The following is an 18,980-nucleotide window of genomic DNA, read 5'->3' as shown; positions in this document are numbered from 1 at the left end:
ATTAAGGAAATGGTTTTATTTAATTATTGTTTTATACAGCAGTGCTGTGATGTCAAAGTTATTATTCAGGCCAAATAGCAAGTATAACGGAAACTTATAATTTTGATAATTCTAAAAATGTTGTCGGCCTGACCACACTTCTGTCGTGTTCTGTTGGAGATCGGTGCCAGTGGCAACGTACAATTATTTTATAGGTTTTCTTCTAATAAAACATTTTTGTTCAGGAATTACTAAAATGTCACAACTGTTGTTACGGTTTCTTTATGTAAATAGTCCTCTTTCTACTTAAAATTTCCTTCCCAATAAATCAATATTAATTGTTAATTGTATAAACATATTTTTGTCTCATCCGAGTTACCTCAAAGAGGACATTTATCCCTTCTTAAGTTCCGTGCATTCTTAAACTGAACTATAATCTGGGTTTGGTCCAGTCTGGTCACTAGCTACAATTTTTGACTGTTCCTGTTGAGTCTCGGTTTTAATAATCTAATTATGGGCCGGGCTTGGTGGTTGGTTTGAGTTATTAAATAATATTTTATGGGTCGGTCCGTCTGGATAAGTAGCATTTTTAAAATTTTATAGACAGGTCCCTCTTTATAGGATCGGACATTGTTTACAAAAATAAATTTGTTAAAAAGAAGTAAACTAGTATGAAAATAGTAAATAATTTTTGTCTTAGAATTTCAGTTTCTATGTGAGGCATCTAATTTCAAACCAGCCCTAAGACATTTTGACAAGTGACCACAATGTATTACATATTATGTATAACTGTTATTGAATTTCAAATAAAGAATATAACTAATCCAAACTGTGTTTGTTTGAAAATCTTGGTTGGTTCTATCTAAAGAAATTATTTGTTGTTTTGTAAACATTTTCAAAAATTGTACAGCTGGTTTTGAAACTAGGCGACTCATGTCTTACTGATGCCAAATTCTGGTTTCAATATTTATGCATTTTTTTTGTCTGGGATAAAAATTTAATTCCCTATTGGGATTTTATTAAAAAGAACTGTTGGAAGTTCATCTAGCTAATTTCAATAGTAGATTTATGTACTCATGCACTGCCAAAACTGTAGTCTTAATCCAATAGTTTAAGGAATTGTAACCGATTTTCGGTTTAGACTTTTTTAATTTCCTCTTTAGATGATTTAAACAATTCAATTTTTGTAATTTCTCTTTATTTGCAAGTTTAACTTACTTACAGTAAAATAATTTTTTATGACCTATGCTCCTGTCCCATATAATAATAAAACTCGATAACACTTACCTATTAAATGTATAAAAATAAAGTAGTTTCACACTAGTTTAACAAGATGAATCTAATTTGTTATCATATGAATTGCTTAACACAGAATGGGCACATGTCCATTACTTTACATTATTAAATTTAATATCAATAAATACGTGGTTTTGTGCAAATGGGACACATATTCTATATTTCTTCCTAAATTTCAATAAAATAAAATATTTGTAACTCATTATCATCAAAGAAACGAATGTATATCATATCAATTTTTGGTAATAAAAGAGCTACTTATTTATAAGAAAATGTTATAAGTTTAATTTTATGAAGCATAAACGGCACATGTCTTTGAGTACCTATTTTTATAATATTTCTGTAAGTGGTTGTAGAACCATCTTACCTTGTCTTATACTAAATTATTTGACATACGATTTGCAGCAATTCAATTTTTTTCTCAACTGAAATGTTTTAACATTTGGACAAGTGCCCTTATTTGAACGTCAAAGAACATTTCATATTATACTACTATAGAAAGAATTATACCTTAAGTTTTTTTCCATAACTGTTTAATTCGTCTTATGTTAGGGTCTAATGAATTTTTTTTTTTTAAAGAAAACTATACATATTATTATCTAATTAAGTGTATTTTAAGTTTTTCCATGTATTATAATTTATACTAACTTTTCCCAAGAAAGTAGGGCTTGTATTAGGTGGGGACTGACATCTGTATCAATTCCAAGAGAGTCAACCTAATTTTATCAATTTGAAGTTTTATAGTACTACACAAGACCCATGTTAATTAATGAACCTGAATTTGAACATATTGCCTTGATCCATGAAAAAAAAAAAGTGTCCAATAGGTCAGAATTATATTAAAAAATAAAACAATTTTATACAATTTATTTTTTTGCTGCAGCAGCTTTCTCATCTTCACGAGCGTACGCTGCTAATAATTCTTGCCTATTTTGTAAGAATCGCAATTCCTTCCGCTTTCTTGCCTCCTTAACCTTTTGACGTCTAGCTTCGGCTTGGTCACTAAGAGAGAAAAAAAACTATTAACCATCTCTTAAAAGATAATAATTTACTAAAATCATATTCATTTTTACCTTAACATCTTAGCACGGGCTTTTTCGGCTTTCTTTTTGTGAATGAATTCCATCAACACACGCTTGTTCTTGAAAACATTACCCTTTGCCTTCATGTACAACTGATGGTAGAGATGATTATCAATCTTTTTTGCTTCGCGGTATTTCTTTAACAATCTTCTTAACACGCGCATTCTTTTAACCCAAAGATCCTATACAAATACAGACAATTTTAATTTTAATAGTTATTTTTCACTCAGAGAATATTAAAAATACTTAAAATTAGGCAATTTCAATTTTGTAAAAATATTTGGTGCACATGCTAGTTTTCTAGATTTTTTTAGGAATCAAAAATTTTATATTTTTCTCAAACATACTGAATACTAATAGATGAAAATCAAAAGAGTATAAGTCACTAAATAAAATGTTTATATCAAGAAGCAAAATAAAATTTAAAAATTGAATAGGTTCTTATAAGTAATATTTAGATGAGATACATTTAGTATATGATTAAAAAAATCAGGTGCAACATGAAATTCTGATAGCCCTGTACATCTAGTAAATCAATAAAGCTTAAGCCGGTTCCATGCTAGGAAACTGTGTTGGGAAACAAGGTTTGTTCCGTTCGGACATGTTTGCTTGTTGTACGCACACACTGTTTAGATGTTCGCTCTAGAGGGCGGTATTTGAGCGAACCATTAAAGGGAATGTCGGACAATATTTTTTTAGTGTGAACAGGTAAGTAAAAATTAATTTGAACAAAAACAGATAAATCACGACGCACAACGAACTTTGTTTGCATACATGCTGACGCACAAAATCGCCAATACCGGTGTTTCATTGAAACAGTGCACGCACGTTTCCTAGCGTGGACTCGGCTTAATACATCAACATATTTTCAATCTCTTTCAAATAAAAAAAATTGATAACTAAAAACCCTTAACCATAAAATAATACACTCTTGGCATATACGTATTTCAACAACAATGTTGCCATCATCAACGCTAATGGCAGTCTAAAATATTAATTTCTTTATTATATATAACCATAAGTTGCTAAAGTTTTTTCTTGATCTCTTTCAAAGATAGTAAAAAAAAAAATATTTATTGAGAATCGGTTTCATTAGTATACAATGAATGAACAAAAACTTGTTTAAGAAAACTGTATAAGTTGCTACAGATTTAAATAAAAAAATGCATGACGAATGTATTTAACAAGTAAAATGATTATCATACTAAAAATATAAAAGTGGAGGTGATTGGGGTAGAGCAGTATGCAGACAATTTATAGTTTAACTAAAATTTTGTAAAAGTAAATAAATTATAAATTACTTTTTGAGGCGTTCGAGCATTAGCTGTACCCTTTCTTTTACCAAAGCCACAATGACGACCTTTTCTTCTGGCTTCAGCATTTTTACGTGCTCGAGCTCTGGAGTGTACAGCTACGGGTTTTTTGATGATCAAACCATCTTTAATCAGCTTTCGTATATTTTGTCCTTAATGGTTAAAATAGACTTTTAAAACCCATAGTTAATTTATATTTTAAAGATTGGTTCTTACTGGAGTTAGTGTTAGCGATTTCATTAATTTCATTTGGGTCCAACCATACCTTCTTCTTACCACATCGCATAACCGAAGCGGCAAGGCGTTTTTGAAGCTTTAACGAACTGAAATAAAATAATATGCCCATCATCAAAAACTTATGCTGTTATAGCAATGTAGTAAAATAAAACAATAAATTCAATATACTTAGGGCTCTACTACTAAGATTCAATCATTTATAGCTAAATTTTATGACTAACACATACTTTAAAAATTAATGGTACACAATAATTACATAAAGTAAACCAAACCATTAATAATTTATTTTTTCTAGAGACAAGCATTTGATGCTATTACATTTTAATAAATGGGGAATATCATTATTAAAATTAAAGAATAGTTTATTGTAAAATGTTCTATTTTGGAAAATATAGTACTATATTAATTTGTAGATTTATATTTTACTACATTGGTCTTAAATTTACATATTCGGTTCCAGAGGCCATTAGTTCAAGTTTGTAAATCATATAGAACAATAAAAACTATATCATAATTACACCAAACTGATATTATACACATCATTAAAGATCTATAGGAGCAAATATAAACGATAATATATACTCATTGAAATGATATGTATCAAAATATGCGTTTTAAGCGTAAGTTTAAGTCTTTTCTGTGGGTCCACATGTGGCATTTTCTGAATTATGGAAAATCGCAAATATGTCTAGTGAACCCACAATAATCGTTTAGGACAATCGTTCTTCGGTAAATAAATATTATTTATTAAGTTGATTAATTTGTATGACTTACCTCATTTTTGTAGAGTACCCTAATGCAACGTTGAAGAGTAGAAAAACAACGGGGAATTGGTAAAGGAGAAGCGAGTTTTCTCGAACTCGATTGTCGTATGAAAGACGAAGTATTGATAACCTCAAAGTTCCTGGAAGAAATAATTTAACGTGACGCTTCTTTCATATTTATTCTTCCATGAACATGCCCCCTCCAAATTATTATTCTTATAACCTAACCTCTATTATGATAGAAATTGAATAGTGTATACGCGTAACGTGCACGGCTTTTCGCTTACAACTACTCGTTTGTCGTCGAACAGGCAACAGCACGATTATACACTTTTCTCTTTTATAGTAAGATTTTGCGAGCTCACGTTTCGTGTCAATAAAGGCTTAAAGTAAGTATAATATATATTTTATTTCGTTTTGGTATCGTATGTGATTTGGTTGAACAAGTGATACATATAGTAATGTATGTAACACTTATACAATTTTTCTGAACGAAATGTACCCATCACGCATACCACGTGTATGTATTAAAGATTTCGTAAAAAAGGTTTATTAAAATATATAAATATCAGTTAAGAAAGCAAACTTTATTTTTTTTTCACGTTTATTTCTTTATTGTCTCACTAAATGGTAATTCCTACTGGAAATTTAATTGATGTTTTATAATCAAGTTGAATATGCTAAGAGTCAAGCTGCTATATGTTCTGTTACAGATAAAGATTAAATTTAACCGATAAAAGTATTTTTTATTAAACAATTATAAAATAGTAATGTTTAACTGTTCAACAAGTTTTCTGGATTGGAATACATTTTACTGGATTCATTTTTTAAATAAATTGTAGGTGGAAATTCTACTATATATTTTACAACCTTATGTCACTTAAATCGAATAGGTATCAATGATATTTTTAGTGTACATTTAAAAAGTACTCGTTTCGAAACTCAAAACAAAACGTAATTAATATACAGTATAGTAATATTTTATACATATTATAATAGTAGCATGCATTAAAGAGTAAACAAAGTATTTATATGATGATTGTATTTATTCACCATCTTTCGGCTGAAAGTTTTGATGATATGTTAGTTTACTGATAATACTTCTTTGTAAAATAATTACTTTATCATATATTATTTATGATTTATTTTATTTTGAGTGAATGCTGTTAATTATATGATGATATTTTTTTTATTAAACCATCTTTCGGGTCTGAAACCTGATGTTATTAACAAATCTGAAAACAGAATTTATTTCAAATTTTAAAATAAATCCCTTGTGTATATTTAACTGTATTGTATAACATGAACAAATAATATGATGATACTTTTTATACTAAACCATCTTTCGGGTCTGAAACCTGATGCTATTTACAAATCTGAAGTATGGTATTTTTACTTAAGTATACTTATAGTATTTTTAAATTTAATATTTCATAAAATGACAAATTTTTAACATACTTATATTATATGATGATACACAACAATTCTACTAACCATCTTTCGGGTCTGATACCTGATGCTAATGTGCTACTGATATTAGTGTTATTTAATTTATTAATTATTTATATTTATAAATAAGGTTACTAAGTTAATTCAAGAAAATTATTACATGTTGTTACAAAAAAGCATAATCCTCTATTTTGTATGTCAAATAAAATATTAAATTTTTTTACATAACTTATAATTAAATAAGAAAGTTATTGTTTAAAACATTTAAGTTTTTAATGATGATCAATTGTTATCACCATCTTTCGTCTGACAGTCTGTGATGTATTTTTTTAATCTGATATCTTAGTTTTGGATAAAAAGCTAATTTAAGGTATACAAATATAGCAAATTTCTTTACATTTCATATTTATTTATGTGTTGCTAATGATGATTAAATTTTATCATCATCTTTCGTCTGATAATTAGTGATGTATTCTTTTAAACTGATTGCAGCATATGATTTAGACATTTTTATATTTTAACTTTTTCTAATAGTAGACTATCTGCTACCTACCGTACTATTTAATGAAGTAATGCTTTTTTTTTTTTAGAATGCGTTACGTGGCTGCATACTTGTTGAGTGCCCTTAGTGGAAAGGAGCCAGCTACTGATGATATTGAAAAAATTCTAAGCTCTGTTGGTATTGAAGTTGATTCTGAAAAGCTTGGTATTGTTATAAAGCAACTGAAGGGCAAGAATGTTGATGAACTCATTGAAAGCGGTAACTAATAATATTTTGTCTGTACTAATATCATCTAAATGGGTAAATAATAAGGTTGACACAATAAAGATCTATTTTCAAAATAAATGAATTTGAATTAAATAGCCTGAAATACATTTTAATCATTCTAATAACACATTTAATCTTTCCATATTTGATTAATAAAAATTCTTGTTTGTTACTCATTTGGTCTTGGAAACATTATTATTTATAGATTTACCATAAATAATCAAAGGTTTGAGCTTGGTTTGCTCTTCTTTAAATTATAGTATTCACTTAAACATATTTACTCAAGCAATTTTTCTACAGGTAAAGCTAAGTTAGCCAGTGTACCAACGGGAGCTGCAGCAGCTGCACCTGCAGGTGGTGCAGGTGGCGCTGCGCCTGCTGAAGCTGAGGAAAAGAAAGGTAAATTAATTTTGTTGTGTGTTTTAATTGTATTTTATTTATTTGTATAATTTACCTTTAGCTAACAAGAAGGAAGAGAAGGCTGAAGAATCTGATGAAGGATCAGATGATGATATGGGCTTTGGCTTATTCAACTAAGACTGTTACGTAAGTGTAGTTATTATTTTTTTTTTTTTGTAAACTGATATGTCATGAGGAAAATATAATTTTTAAGGTAGCGTTATTTAAGATTTAAAAAATAAAGATTAAAAAGGGTATTCTAATATATTATTAATTTAATAATAATCGTATTTATACCTAACTAATAAAAGTATACATAAACGTTTGACATTATGGATTCAAGCATAAAAATGTGTCATAACCTATCAACCAGGGCCGTACTCGGCTTAAAGGTTAATCTGTAGTGTGTTAGTTCAGTAATTAGGACTCATTTTCGGTAGTTAATTTATTTTTCGGACTATCACAGCATCTTAAACAGTGATTTAAAAAAAAATTCATCCATACATAGCTCCGCAAAGTGTATTTTACTCTGTCTATAGTGGTTTTAGAACATAAACACTATTTATAATTGAAAAATAACAAGATTTCGGAGACAATATGATATCTGACTATAAAAATAATGTGGAAAATAGTTATAGTTATTTGAAATGAAAAAAGTAAAAAAATTGTGATCTTAAATGTTAGGTATATCAGAAAAAGGATACTCATGATCATTGTATACATTGTCATTACGGTTACTGCAAATGCGACAACTTCACTTAGTATAAGTAATAACTAATAAGCATCTTTACTTTTTATATCTCACGTGATACTGATTATGCGTGTGTGGGCAGTTAAATTGTAACGGTTACTGCTGACGTTTGTGTTTTTTTTTTCCAAACCTAATCGTAATAATGTATTTTATTTTTTTTAAATGAATAGAAGGATGTGCGAATATAGTTGTTTATATGTGAATGCCGTTTAAGAGTTAATTTTTGTAATAAACCTCATCCCTTATTTTTCTTATAGTACTACTCAATTTATTGTATGTCGTAAAGTACATGGCGCAACATTATCACTACTATTTTTTTGACGAAGTATCGTTAAGAGTGGCAGGTACTGGTGAATATTATGAAGGTAGATCATATAAATTATTGTTCAAAACCTTGTACAGACCTGAATCATTGTAGTTATTTTAAAATATACCAAGTTGGTTAATTAATATTTTTCTTTATTATAATAACATTCTGTTCATTAGCATTATTTAGTTATTTCTTGCGTTATTTGGTTCATCTTCTTCTACCTCGTTTGATCTTGATCTTGTCTGTCTGGTTAGTATAATGTGCCAGCACATATACATTATGGTTGGGTTGAGATTTAGGTTTTTACACCTTTTTGTAAACATACTTGGCCAAATACCTGCCATTCTTTTTTTCTTTTTTATGATTGTAAAGATGTTTTGGCATGACGTTAGGTACTCTCTATGGTGTTGGTCTGAGCACCAGTCTCCGGATCCTTAAAATTGAAGCTGTGATTCACTGTGAAGTGTGTATGACCCTTGTCAAGTCTATTGTAATAAAACTCTATGTAATAGTGTGTTCTATCATTTGTTACTATATAAAATTAAATGCCTTTCAACAATTTGATATAATGGTTGTACCCTGTTATGTGCGAGAGGCACAACATTTTTGCAGACTTGTAATCGGCATAAAAAGTACTATTGATTAAAAAAAAAGGGTGTCCAATTAAGTATATTTGTTTCAAAAGAAACTGTTTTTGCAAAATAATGTTAAACTAATAAAGGTATTGTAGATATAAACTTCACATAAGATTAATATGTTATGACAAAAATATATGTTTTAAGGAACATTAGTTTAAATTAATGAAGTCTCCAAAAGTTGTATGCATGCTCCAGCGGATTACTGTTTTTTATAACATTAATCTTCCTAAGGGTTTGCAAAAGAAAAATTCCATTTTGTTTGATACAGTCTATTATTTATAATGACTACAGACATATGTTAACAGTTTTTACGGTAAATAAATGACTCAATTTGTAAAAATATAGAGGAAATATTACTTTTGATTAAGCATTAATGATATCACAAAAATGATTGCATACTCCAGCGGGTTACTAATTTCTATAAAATTGACCTTCCTAAGGGTTTGCCTAAAAATAAATTCCATTTTATTTGAGACAGTCTTATTTTATTTTGTAATGACTACAAACATATTCATTGACAGTTTTTGAGATAAATAAACTTGACATGATTTGATATGATATAGGAAAAATATATGTTTTAGGTAAGCCTAATTTAAGATTTATATATTGAATAAAATTGTATGCATGCTCCAGCGGGTTACAGTTTTCTATAACATAAACCTTCCTAAGGGTTTGCGAAAAAAAATTCTATCTCGTTTAATACAGTTATTTTATTTTATAAATGACTTGAGACGTTAATAGAAATAATTGTAATTTCAAAGTATGGATAGTATTGTAGTAAAGTGATCTTAGTACTTGCTTCGGAAGTACATATACTAAAATCTTATAAGATTTGTTTAAAAAAAAATTATTATACATTAACTATGTTAAACAATTATTAATAAAAAAAAATGTTTGTTTATTTTCAGGTTTTCTTGCTTGCTGCTCCTGACCATTTTGTATTTCGACATTTGACGGTTCAATAAAATTACAAAATAATTATATTTTTGTTTTTTTTTTTCAACCAACTTTTCCTATATTTTGTGAAACTTGACAGAATATGCCAATAATTGTAATGCTTGTTTATAGCAGCACCTTTTTTTCACCTATACATTTTCATGTCCTCAGCAGTAACTACTTGTTTGTTATTATCAGCATAATTCAAAGTGTATAGTCAACTAATCAGATTCTCTGTTCTGGAGGATAGTATATAATATAAATTTAAGTGATTTTATGAAATTGTTTATACAACTTGGCTTTAATACATATTTAGTTTCATAAAATAATGCGTGGTATGATAGGTAAAGAAAAAAAATAATTAAGCCATAAAAGTTCTTTCATTTCAATGGTAAGAAAGAAAACCGAAAAAATTACTGAAATCCATCCTGCCCTCTTTTCTTCAAAGAAACTGAAGTAATCGAATAAATAAACTAAAATCTCTTGTTATTTGAGCAATACGTTAATAATATTTAGTTGTTTAAATTTAATAATATATATTATACTATCGATGAGCAACACTAGTGTAATCGTCAACACAATTTTACTTGCATTTCTGGATTTCACTGTGTGAAATTATACTGCAATTGAAAAATTAATACTATACGTAGAGTTAACGGTTATTAATTGTCAATTACAAGAATACCTACCACTGTAAATAAAATTTAGGGTTTGACCCATGTAATAAAAAAAAAACCCAGGTCAAGGGTACCCCGAGTACTTTTATTATCGGCTCATTACCATTTCCCACATTACAAATTTTTAAAATGTAATATGTGTAGACTTTGCTTCATTTATTCTGATTTTCTAGTTATGGAACATTGTGAGAGGATATCCTCGCGGGTTAGCTCTCTTTTTAAGTGGTGAATTGCTGTATCGGGATCTAAGGATGTCGCTATGACATGTCATCAGCATAGGTATCGATAAATGTGCCTTCAGTTGAAGGCAAGTCGGCGGTAAACAGGATATTTAGAAAGAAAAATATTTATTATGATATTTAAGTAACAACAATATACCAAAAAATAAATAAAAGAAATTTTGAAATTTGAAGCAATTGCTATAGTCTATTGAAACTATAATATTAACAATGTCCTCTGGTGATAATTGCCGTTCAACATCCATTGTTCTGTTTTCACTGGTTACCGGATTGTCCAGATTTGATTGAAAAGCAAGCACAATGGTGAACAGATCAATATTTGTCAAAATTACATTTAAAGTGTACCTACGTGTAAAATGTATATAATATACATTTTACATATACAGTATATTAGTATACATTTGTTATGAATGTGATCTATTGAATTTTCTGTATCATAATATTTTTAAGTCGATCGAGCGTAGCTATTTTTTTACAACTTTACTCTGTAAGCATAAAATAATTTTGCCGCTACTTTTGAACAACCTTTTTTCTCCATCTTTAAGCACTAGCCTAGTTGATCTCGTTATAATATAATTTTGCAATCGAACAAAAATACAAATTAAAACAAATGACCCTAATTCAAAGCTTTTATAAGAATAGTTTAACTACTATATGGTAATCTATTGATTAATGTAGTAAGTACGCAAGCGTGAACTTAACACAAAAATTGCAAATTATAATAATAAATAAATAAATTCATCAACTACCACGTTTTTCTTAAAGTTGTTACCGTGAAATGTTATTTTATAGGTTCATTTTACATGGTGTACCTATATAGTGTAGTTATTATGAATACCTCCATAAATATCAAATATGTTGTCGTAAAGCTTAGACTTGTAGATTCAGTAAACAAAAAAAAAATGTATTAATAGACCAGTGATAGGTTCACTGTTTTATTTATAAAGAACTACTAAATTGCTAATGATTGATTCAAATTCTAATGAACACTCATTTAACCCGGCATTAGTAATTCATAATTTAACACAGCGAGTCTTTACTATAAATAAGTAGGTATTTATTTAACAGGATAAATCAAGATTTATGTTGTATGATAATTTTGACAAAACATCAGTAAATACTCCTACACTGTTTATTATGACATGAAAGTCGACTAAATCAATGTTGATATTGTTTTAATTTAATAATAACTGGGCAATAGGCCAATACCGAAATACCTAACCTAACCTAACCGCTCACGAAACTCGGGTTTCCGTTGCTATTTGAAAATATTATATACTCAACTCTCAAGCGCACATATTACTATTTATTATGCAACCGTTACTGTTTATCTACTCTATAGAGTACAGTCATATAGGACAACATAACGGACACTTGGAAAGCAAAAGAATTAGTTGCCAGTGGGTTATTTTGGTCAGATAACTGCGTAGTAGATACTATAGGCTATATAGGTAGGTACTTGCGGGGAAACTTCTCGGCCGTGGTTAACGTATTTATTGTGTAGATGGTACAATAGATTATATTTTGATTAATATTGAAGAAACCCATCAGTAAACAGTTAATACTAATTCAGAAGAATGCCCAAGTGAGTGTGCCTCAACGAAACTTAAAGAATTATGATTGCTAATATAATATACTGTACAGGATGTTATTTATTGGGTATCTGTTTGAACTTTTCGAAGACAGTGTCAGCAATAAATAATTATAATAGTTGCGAAAAGAAAAGGCTAATTGAGATATTTATCACACATTTTTTATTCAGAATTCATAGATATGTTCTATAAATGACCAAATACAAATTATAAAATATACCATTTGAGTTCTAGGTCTTCTAAATTTATATACTATGTCATATTAAATGGTTTGGCAATTAGCTTAATTTTTAAACAATTAAAAAATATCAATCAAGTTATTTTTAATATGCTAGATTTGAATAATTAGTAAGTTAGTGTTTAGTTTTTATTTTTATAAGTATTGGCCACTGCGTGTAGATGTTTTTTACTTACCAATTTCTAATTAATACAAAATAAATATTATAATTTTGCACAGACTTGTGTACAAAGTTATCTAGATTTAACTTATAATTATGCGTTGTCCACAATTTAAATTTGTTTTTATAGAAAAAAATAAAAGTATTATTAATATTTATTTTTTATACTATTATAATTTTAAAATTTTAACTTTAATATACTATTTATTTGAATTACTTAATGTTTCGCATTGGTTTTATTAATAAATTTAGGTAGACAAAACGCTGGACGCTATTTTTTGTGGATAATATGATGTGTTAATGATGTCTCCAGTCTCTCATTGACAATATATACTTGCAAACTGTAGTTTTATGTCGATTCTCTCACTAAACATCATTAAACGTCATCATTGATGGAAATAAATTATTTAAATGTTTATGCTGGTGAATTGTATAATGCAATAAATACTATTTTTAATTTAAAATACACGTTTCCAACTTTACAATGTATTACTTGTACTAAAGTCTAAAACACAAATGGACAATTTTTGTTTTATTTAAGTACATTTAAAAATTATTTGGGTATATTAAACAACTAGTTGTTTTTTTGCACTCAGTTAAATTTATTCCACCATTTACGTTTGTAAAATGTTTTTTTATAGAAATGTATAACTTAATAACGCAATGCCAATCCGTCTACGATAAATAGATTTATTTACGATTTTGATGCTAGTATAAAAAATATATTGTAATAGTTATTGTATTTCAAGTCTAAAAATATATATTTTTAAAATATGACTGAAACATATTTGCCACTGTTGTCTGATATACAATGAACACAATGAACAAAGGTTCATTATGTAATAATGAATATTATACACATCGCAATCTGTTGAAAATGCACTATTGGGCACGAGGAACTTAACTACAAGAAAAAAATGTTTCTTCGAATTACAACATCAAGGGATTTAGTAAAAATATTGGGCTCATCAAAAACTAAACTTCAAAAATATTTGCATCGTAAAAACTTCGAGACACGTGTAGGAAATTTGATGAGTAACTGATTTTGAATTTTTTTTTTTTGTTATTATTAAATAATGAATTATGAGGCCATTGATCATGTTCTCTTAGTTAATGTTACATTCATCCGTTGTATTATTTGGATAATAATCCACCCCATTTTTCTGTTAAAACTTGAAGAGAACTATTGCATTTCTTTATAGATTATTGTAACTTATCTACCACAATTTAGTAGAAAAAACACTTTAAACAGTAGTTGTTTGTAAATGAAACAGCACAATAAACCATTTCTCGACCACCAGTAATTTTTTTTGCGCTAATGCGCTAAGAATGTATGGTTACCTAATTAACTATTAGAAAAAAACTCGTTTAATTTAAGTATTGCTTGTAAATGCTAAGGCCTAAGTATACATACAAATTGTTTAATAAAATCATTAATATTGTGTAGCGTTGATTATAATTTTATTATTTTAATGAACGAAATAGAAATAATTAAAATACTTTAATTCCGTTATTTGTAACGGAGGTTTATACTTAATACTTATAAATATATGTATGATTACGTCGATGATCTAACTGTAAATGCTTAGAATAATAATCAACATTTTGAACGTTACCTATCAATTATAAAAATATAATAGTCAGACTTGGTATTCAAATTGAATAATACACAATTCAAACATAAGTTTATTTAAAAATAATTAGAACTGTAAACACATACACATGTGGTGCATGGACTAATGGGCAAATTATTTTTCTTTGTTTAGGCACGACTGTTTTGTTTCATATTAATTAATGTTCTTAAGTAAATAACCGCATTTCAAGCATATTATTATTGACTATACGAACTAATTATCGCAAATTACAGGAACATGAAAATCAACTTATACCTACGCTAAGGATACATTTTAGGATACAATTTAATAGGCTATGGTTACCATTTACGACCTATTGATATCCAACAGGAAAACTCAATCTTTATTAGCCGATTCGTATAATAATACGAATATTGACGATATAATTATTATTAAATTGGGTGATTTAATAACTTAAACAATAATAATAGTTATGAACTAATTTATATCCATATTAGCTATTTATCATAATTTGAAGTGTTTAAGCTGGAACCGACATCATGCAAAGCTATAGGTATTGTTATTAAAAAAGGTACCTGTTCACATACACTTTATTAGTCTACAGAAACAATAAAAAGCAAATAACGGCAGTGACTTTTGGTTGTTAAAGAGTAAAGAAAATAGTCATCAATATTGGGCATTGATATGATTTATTTTCCATAAATGTTTATGGTTTGTTGTTAGCTTACCAAGTTGGAATTAGCTTAATATTTGTTGGAATAGTCGTGACCCTGTAGACTTTATTATAATTTATAAATTACAACTAACTACATATGAGTGTGTGTGTGCGTTTTATAACATTTTGCTAAAATGTTTTAGCCTTAAACAGCAAAATCAGTTCAGATTTTAAGTCGGACCAAGTCAGTATTTCCGGACCAAGTAAATAATATATTAATCTAACCTAACTTAGTTTAATATAACATACGTTGCGTAGGCAATAATACAATTGTTAATAATATATTTAAGTATCTAATAATAACAAATAGTTTGAATATCGTCTTCATACCTTTTATTTGTTTCTGCAGACTGTTCCAATTTTTTTGTTTTATATATGTTTTCTATTTGTTGTGTAATCCGTATACTAGTAAATTGCCAAAATGTTTACAGATGTTAGCAGATACTTTCGAGGATGCTTGTAACTTTCATTGTGGACTATTTTAATGCTCCTATACTCCCACATTCGAAACATGAACTTGACTATGCCAAATTTTAATGCAATAATGTGTACCTACTAAGTATTAGTTTGTTTATACATTTTACGCGAGTTATAAAAAAAAAACTGGGAACTTAATGTTTGTATTTTTCTAGACGTTGTGAATTCATTTGGAGCTATGAGCTGAGCTCATCACAATTTTTTTAAATTTTATCTAATGTATCCTATTATAAAAGTGATCGAGACTTGAGTATGTGAGTCACGCAATGGCGCTAAAATAAATTATGCATTTTGTGATTTCGGTTATTAAAATTTTGTAAAATTGAAAGTGGAAGCAAGTGCTCCCGATTGTGCAATTTTTGTGGAAAAGTATTCTTGAGCGAGTGTCTGGCAAGTTGCTTTGCGCCCTCAAAGCCCACGCACAGCCTTTCTTTCTAGATCCTGTTATATTGATGTGCAACTGGTTTTGTTGCTGGCTTTTGTGATATGAAGATACAATTTTGTCTCATCTCGATATGACAACACCTGCAATAAATATGCTAACGCATTTTTACAAAACACGGGAAATGACTTAATTATATTATCATCATTGTCCGTCTAAAATGATTGTTCTGCGATTTCGATAGATCACAGAAAACTGCAAATAAAGAATCAGCAATTTCCCACCCCATTTTGGCTACACGATGTTACGCACTTACGCCTTGACTGAACGTATTCAGTTTTACAACAACGTACTTTATCTTAGAATTAGTCCAGACATAACTAATGTACATAGACCTACTGACAATAGATCTACGATGAGATTCCGTTTTCGGCCAAGTATTTCCGTATCGGTCCGCAGTCCGATCGTTTGTTATGGATGAGTACCGAATCATGCCAACAGATCTTGAACAGCATCCGCGAGCATAAGTTGTTGGTACCTACGAACGCAATGTTGGACGACCGTCTCGAAGTAGGTCTCGGATGGCGCCTATGCGGCCTGACTGGTCGGTTTTTTATGTGTTCGCCCGTGTGTTCCGGGTACGAACTGGTTATCGCGTGGCGCTTATGTTTAATCGCGACGCACGATTGGCGGTCGTGGCCCAAGTGCATTGTCGGGGTAGATGTGGAAACATGTGTTTGCGTTTAAGTACGTTCATTTGAGTGTAGTCATGTGTCGTTGTCGGAAACGCTACAGCGTGTTTGGCCTAGTTTTCCGGAACTTTAAACGTAGGTAGGTACAAGCGGACACAACGCTATGTTATTTTTTTCGATGTAGACAAACACAAACACACTTGCGCTAACTCTATAGATTGTGCGGCGTGGGCACAGAGACAGTTGTAAGAATAAGATGTATAATCGTGGTTGACGTTAAATCTCAATTAACATTCCACAGACGGCATTATACAGAGTCGTACAGTGAAGGGCAACTGGATAAAACGTTTATTTTTTTATTCTTAATCGTCCCCTCGACGGACATCTCTTTGCCTATGTTTTTGCCATCGAAACGGTACGAACGCAATGAATACAAAATTGAAAAACAAAAAATTAATAACAATTACACGCCACATTATTCTCGCAGTGTGTTAAATACATCTATTACTTATTTCGTAACCAATTATATCTGAATAATAAAAAAGAAGCAGAAAGCTAGTACGAAACCGTAAACTTTGTAAGTGCAGTGAGTATGTATTACCCACAAAGCTCAACGTAACTAGGTGAGTACTCAACATAGCAGGATCGGGATTATTAATCAATGGTATAGATAATAAAGAACAACGTATACCAGTTTTTGAAATGCATTTAGCCCGATTTCCAAGTTAAATTTTTACTGTTAGCAATAAATTATGTCTACAGGTTATCTGCAACTCGTTTTTATTATTGTTATACGCCTTTTTACCAATTATAAAACTGTCAATTGAAGACCTTTCAAATAGAAGAGAATTAAATTGTGAACAAATAAATTTAATTCGGTAGATAATAAAACGTTGTAAGGCTTTATCTATGAATACGAGACAAAAATGACTAGGCAAACATCTTCGATGGTAATAGTACACAAATTATGGAAAGACTAATTGAAGACCTTGGGGCAACAACAAGACATGTCCTTTTTTTAATTTTTTTTTTTTTTTCAAAATGTTTTTAAACTCAAAAAATGTCCATAATTTGTGTACTATTACCATCGAAGATGTTTGCCTAGTCATTTTTGTCTCGTATTCATAGATAAGCCTTACAATGTTTTATTATCTACCGAATTAAATTTATTTGGTCACAATTTAATTTTCTTCTATTTGAAATTCTGCGCAGTGACGTAATTATAGGGAACGGTGCTCTGAAAGTACTTCCTAATGTGAATATATTAGATGCATGATTTTAATGACTGTGAGGGTATGGTAAACCGTTGATTAATAATACACGGATTGTATATCAACGGTGATACTATTTACTTACTAAGCAATACTTGAATCAAGTAACTTGAATTAATAAAAACTAAGGTATTAAATACTATCAAGACCCTTAAAAAAAATCTCGAATTACGCTAGAAATAAGCCGTTTAGTTATTTAATGAAAAATCGTATTTAATGGGGTACCTACAATAAACGGCAACAACGGTATATTTAAAAAATCTATACCTACTCCAGGTTTTTATTTAAAAAAAAGTCTGACCCGGTCTGAATTTATAAATAAGTCCTAAATCGAAAACCATTTCGATACAGATTATTATTTTACTGAACTTGATCCAACCTAAAGCCAGACTCGGGCCCGGTCCTCGAGTCAACAAATTTGAAGGTGGCCCACAAAATTAAAAAAATCGCCAATTGTACTTTATACAAAATACTACCTAACCTAACCGAACCTAACCTAAAAATAGAGTAGCCAGAGGAAATATGTGCACCTGCTGCCCAATTCTATCTGCCTCTGTGTCTAGCCAGAGCACAACTCTAGTACTTCACGTTCATGCAATTGATGTAGCTTGTAGGTTAGTTAATTTTGAAAACAAATTGCAGACTGTACTCGCGTCTTTGATTTGAAAAAATAATAAAACATATTATAATAATAATTGATTATGTAAAAAAATCAAACATGCATATAGTTAGGATAACTATTTTCTTTACAGATAAAATAATTAATATTTATATTCAGCGAAATATTCATCGCATCGCATGCTTCCGGAATTTAGACGAAAAGAGGTTTCTACTAGAGATTTAATGTCGTTATATCTATTGTATAAACTCATCTGATGAGATATATTTGTTAAATGGGTACTTATTTAATTTTATCTTCTTCAAAATTCCCATGCTTCCGACAATTCACCTAATTGGTAACCTGCTGACTGCTGGTTTGGGATCATGTTTTTATTAACAAACATATCTTGGAAATCACT

The 18,980-nt window shown here is 29.3% G+C and overlaps 2 protein-coding genes and 2 non-coding genes across 4 annotated transcripts; 3 read left to right on the top strand and 1 right to left on the bottom strand.

Annotated features, from left to right (window-relative positions):
- Positions 1 to 2,094: 2,094 nt before the first annotated feature.
- On the bottom strand, positions 2,095 to 4,821 carry LOC126835832 (60S ribosomal protein L19). Its single transcript, XM_050568673.1, has 5 exons — positions 4,682 to 4,821; positions 3,887 to 3,993; positions 3,659 to 3,822; positions 2,349 to 2,539; positions 2,095 to 2,277 (listed from the first exon to the last, which is right to left on the bottom strand). Exons 1-5 carry the CDS (start codon positions 4,684 to 4,686, stop codon positions 2,142 to 2,144), a joined length of 603 nt encoding a protein of 200 aa, XP_050424630.1. The 5' UTR covers positions 4,687 to 4,821; the 3' UTR covers positions 2,095 to 2,141.
- Positions 4,822 to 4,916: 95 nt separating this feature from the next.
- LOC126835836 (60S acidic ribosomal protein P2) lies at positions 4,917 to 9,968 on the top strand. The gene is made up of 5 exons (XM_050568678.1): positions 4,917 to 5,060; positions 6,711 to 6,880; positions 7,190 to 7,288; positions 7,350 to 7,435; positions 9,896 to 9,968. Exons 2-4 carry the CDS (start codon positions 6,712 to 6,714, stop codon positions 7,424 to 7,426), a joined length of 345 nt encoding a protein of 114 aa, XP_050424635.1. The 5' UTR covers positions 4,917 to 5,060; position 6,711; the 3' UTR covers positions 7,427 to 7,435; positions 9,896 to 9,968.
- LOC126836277 (small nucleolar RNA Me28S-Am982) lies at positions 5,699 to 5,769 on the top strand. Its single transcript, XR_007685301.1, has one exon. It is a non-coding gene; the product is annotated as a small nucleolar RNA Me28S-Am982 (small nucleolar RNA).
- On the top strand, positions 6,539 to 6,614 carry LOC126836276 (small nucleolar RNA Me28S-Am982). Its single transcript, XR_007685300.1, has one exon. It is a non-coding gene; the product is annotated as a small nucleolar RNA Me28S-Am982 (small nucleolar RNA).
- Positions 9,969 to 18,980: the final 9,012 nt, after the last annotated feature.

Source organism: Adelges cooleyi, unplaced genomic scaffold (assembly GCF_023614345.1).
Source record: "Adelges cooleyi isolate 19-005CV unplaced genomic scaffold, UGA_ACOO_1.1 ACOO_flye_CR_arks_rails_tigmint_CR_PRNA_23, whole genome shotgun sequence".
NCBI lineage: Eukaryota > Metazoa > Arthropoda > Insecta > Hemiptera > Adelgidae > Adelges > Adelges cooleyi.
This window is presented reverse-complemented; position numbering and strand designations above follow the sequence as displayed.

Bases quoted from the DNA above. Each gene is read 5' to 3' on its own strand.
- LOC126835836 (XM_050568678.1), top strand. From the start codon at position 6,712: ATGCGTTACGTGGCTGCATACTTGTTGAGTGCCCTTAGTGGAAAGGAG. The intron at 6,881-7,189 runs GTAACTAATAAT...ATTTTTCTACAG, and splicing joins TGATGAACTCATTGAAAGCG to GTAAAGCTAAGTTAGCCAGT. The intron at 7,289-7,349 runs GTAAATTAATTT...ATTTACCTTTAG, and splicing joins TGAAGCTGAGGAAAAGAAAG to CTAACAAGAAGGAAGAGAAG.
- LOC126835832 (XM_050568673.1), bottom strand. The intron at 3,823-3,886 runs GTAAGAACCAAT...TTAACCATTAAG, and splicing joins AATCGCTAACACTAACTCCA to GACAAAATATACGAAAGCTG. The intron at 2,540-3,658 runs GTAATTTATAAT...GTATTTGTATAG, and splicing joins ATGCTCGAACGCCTCAAAAA to GATCTTTGGGTTAAAAGAAT.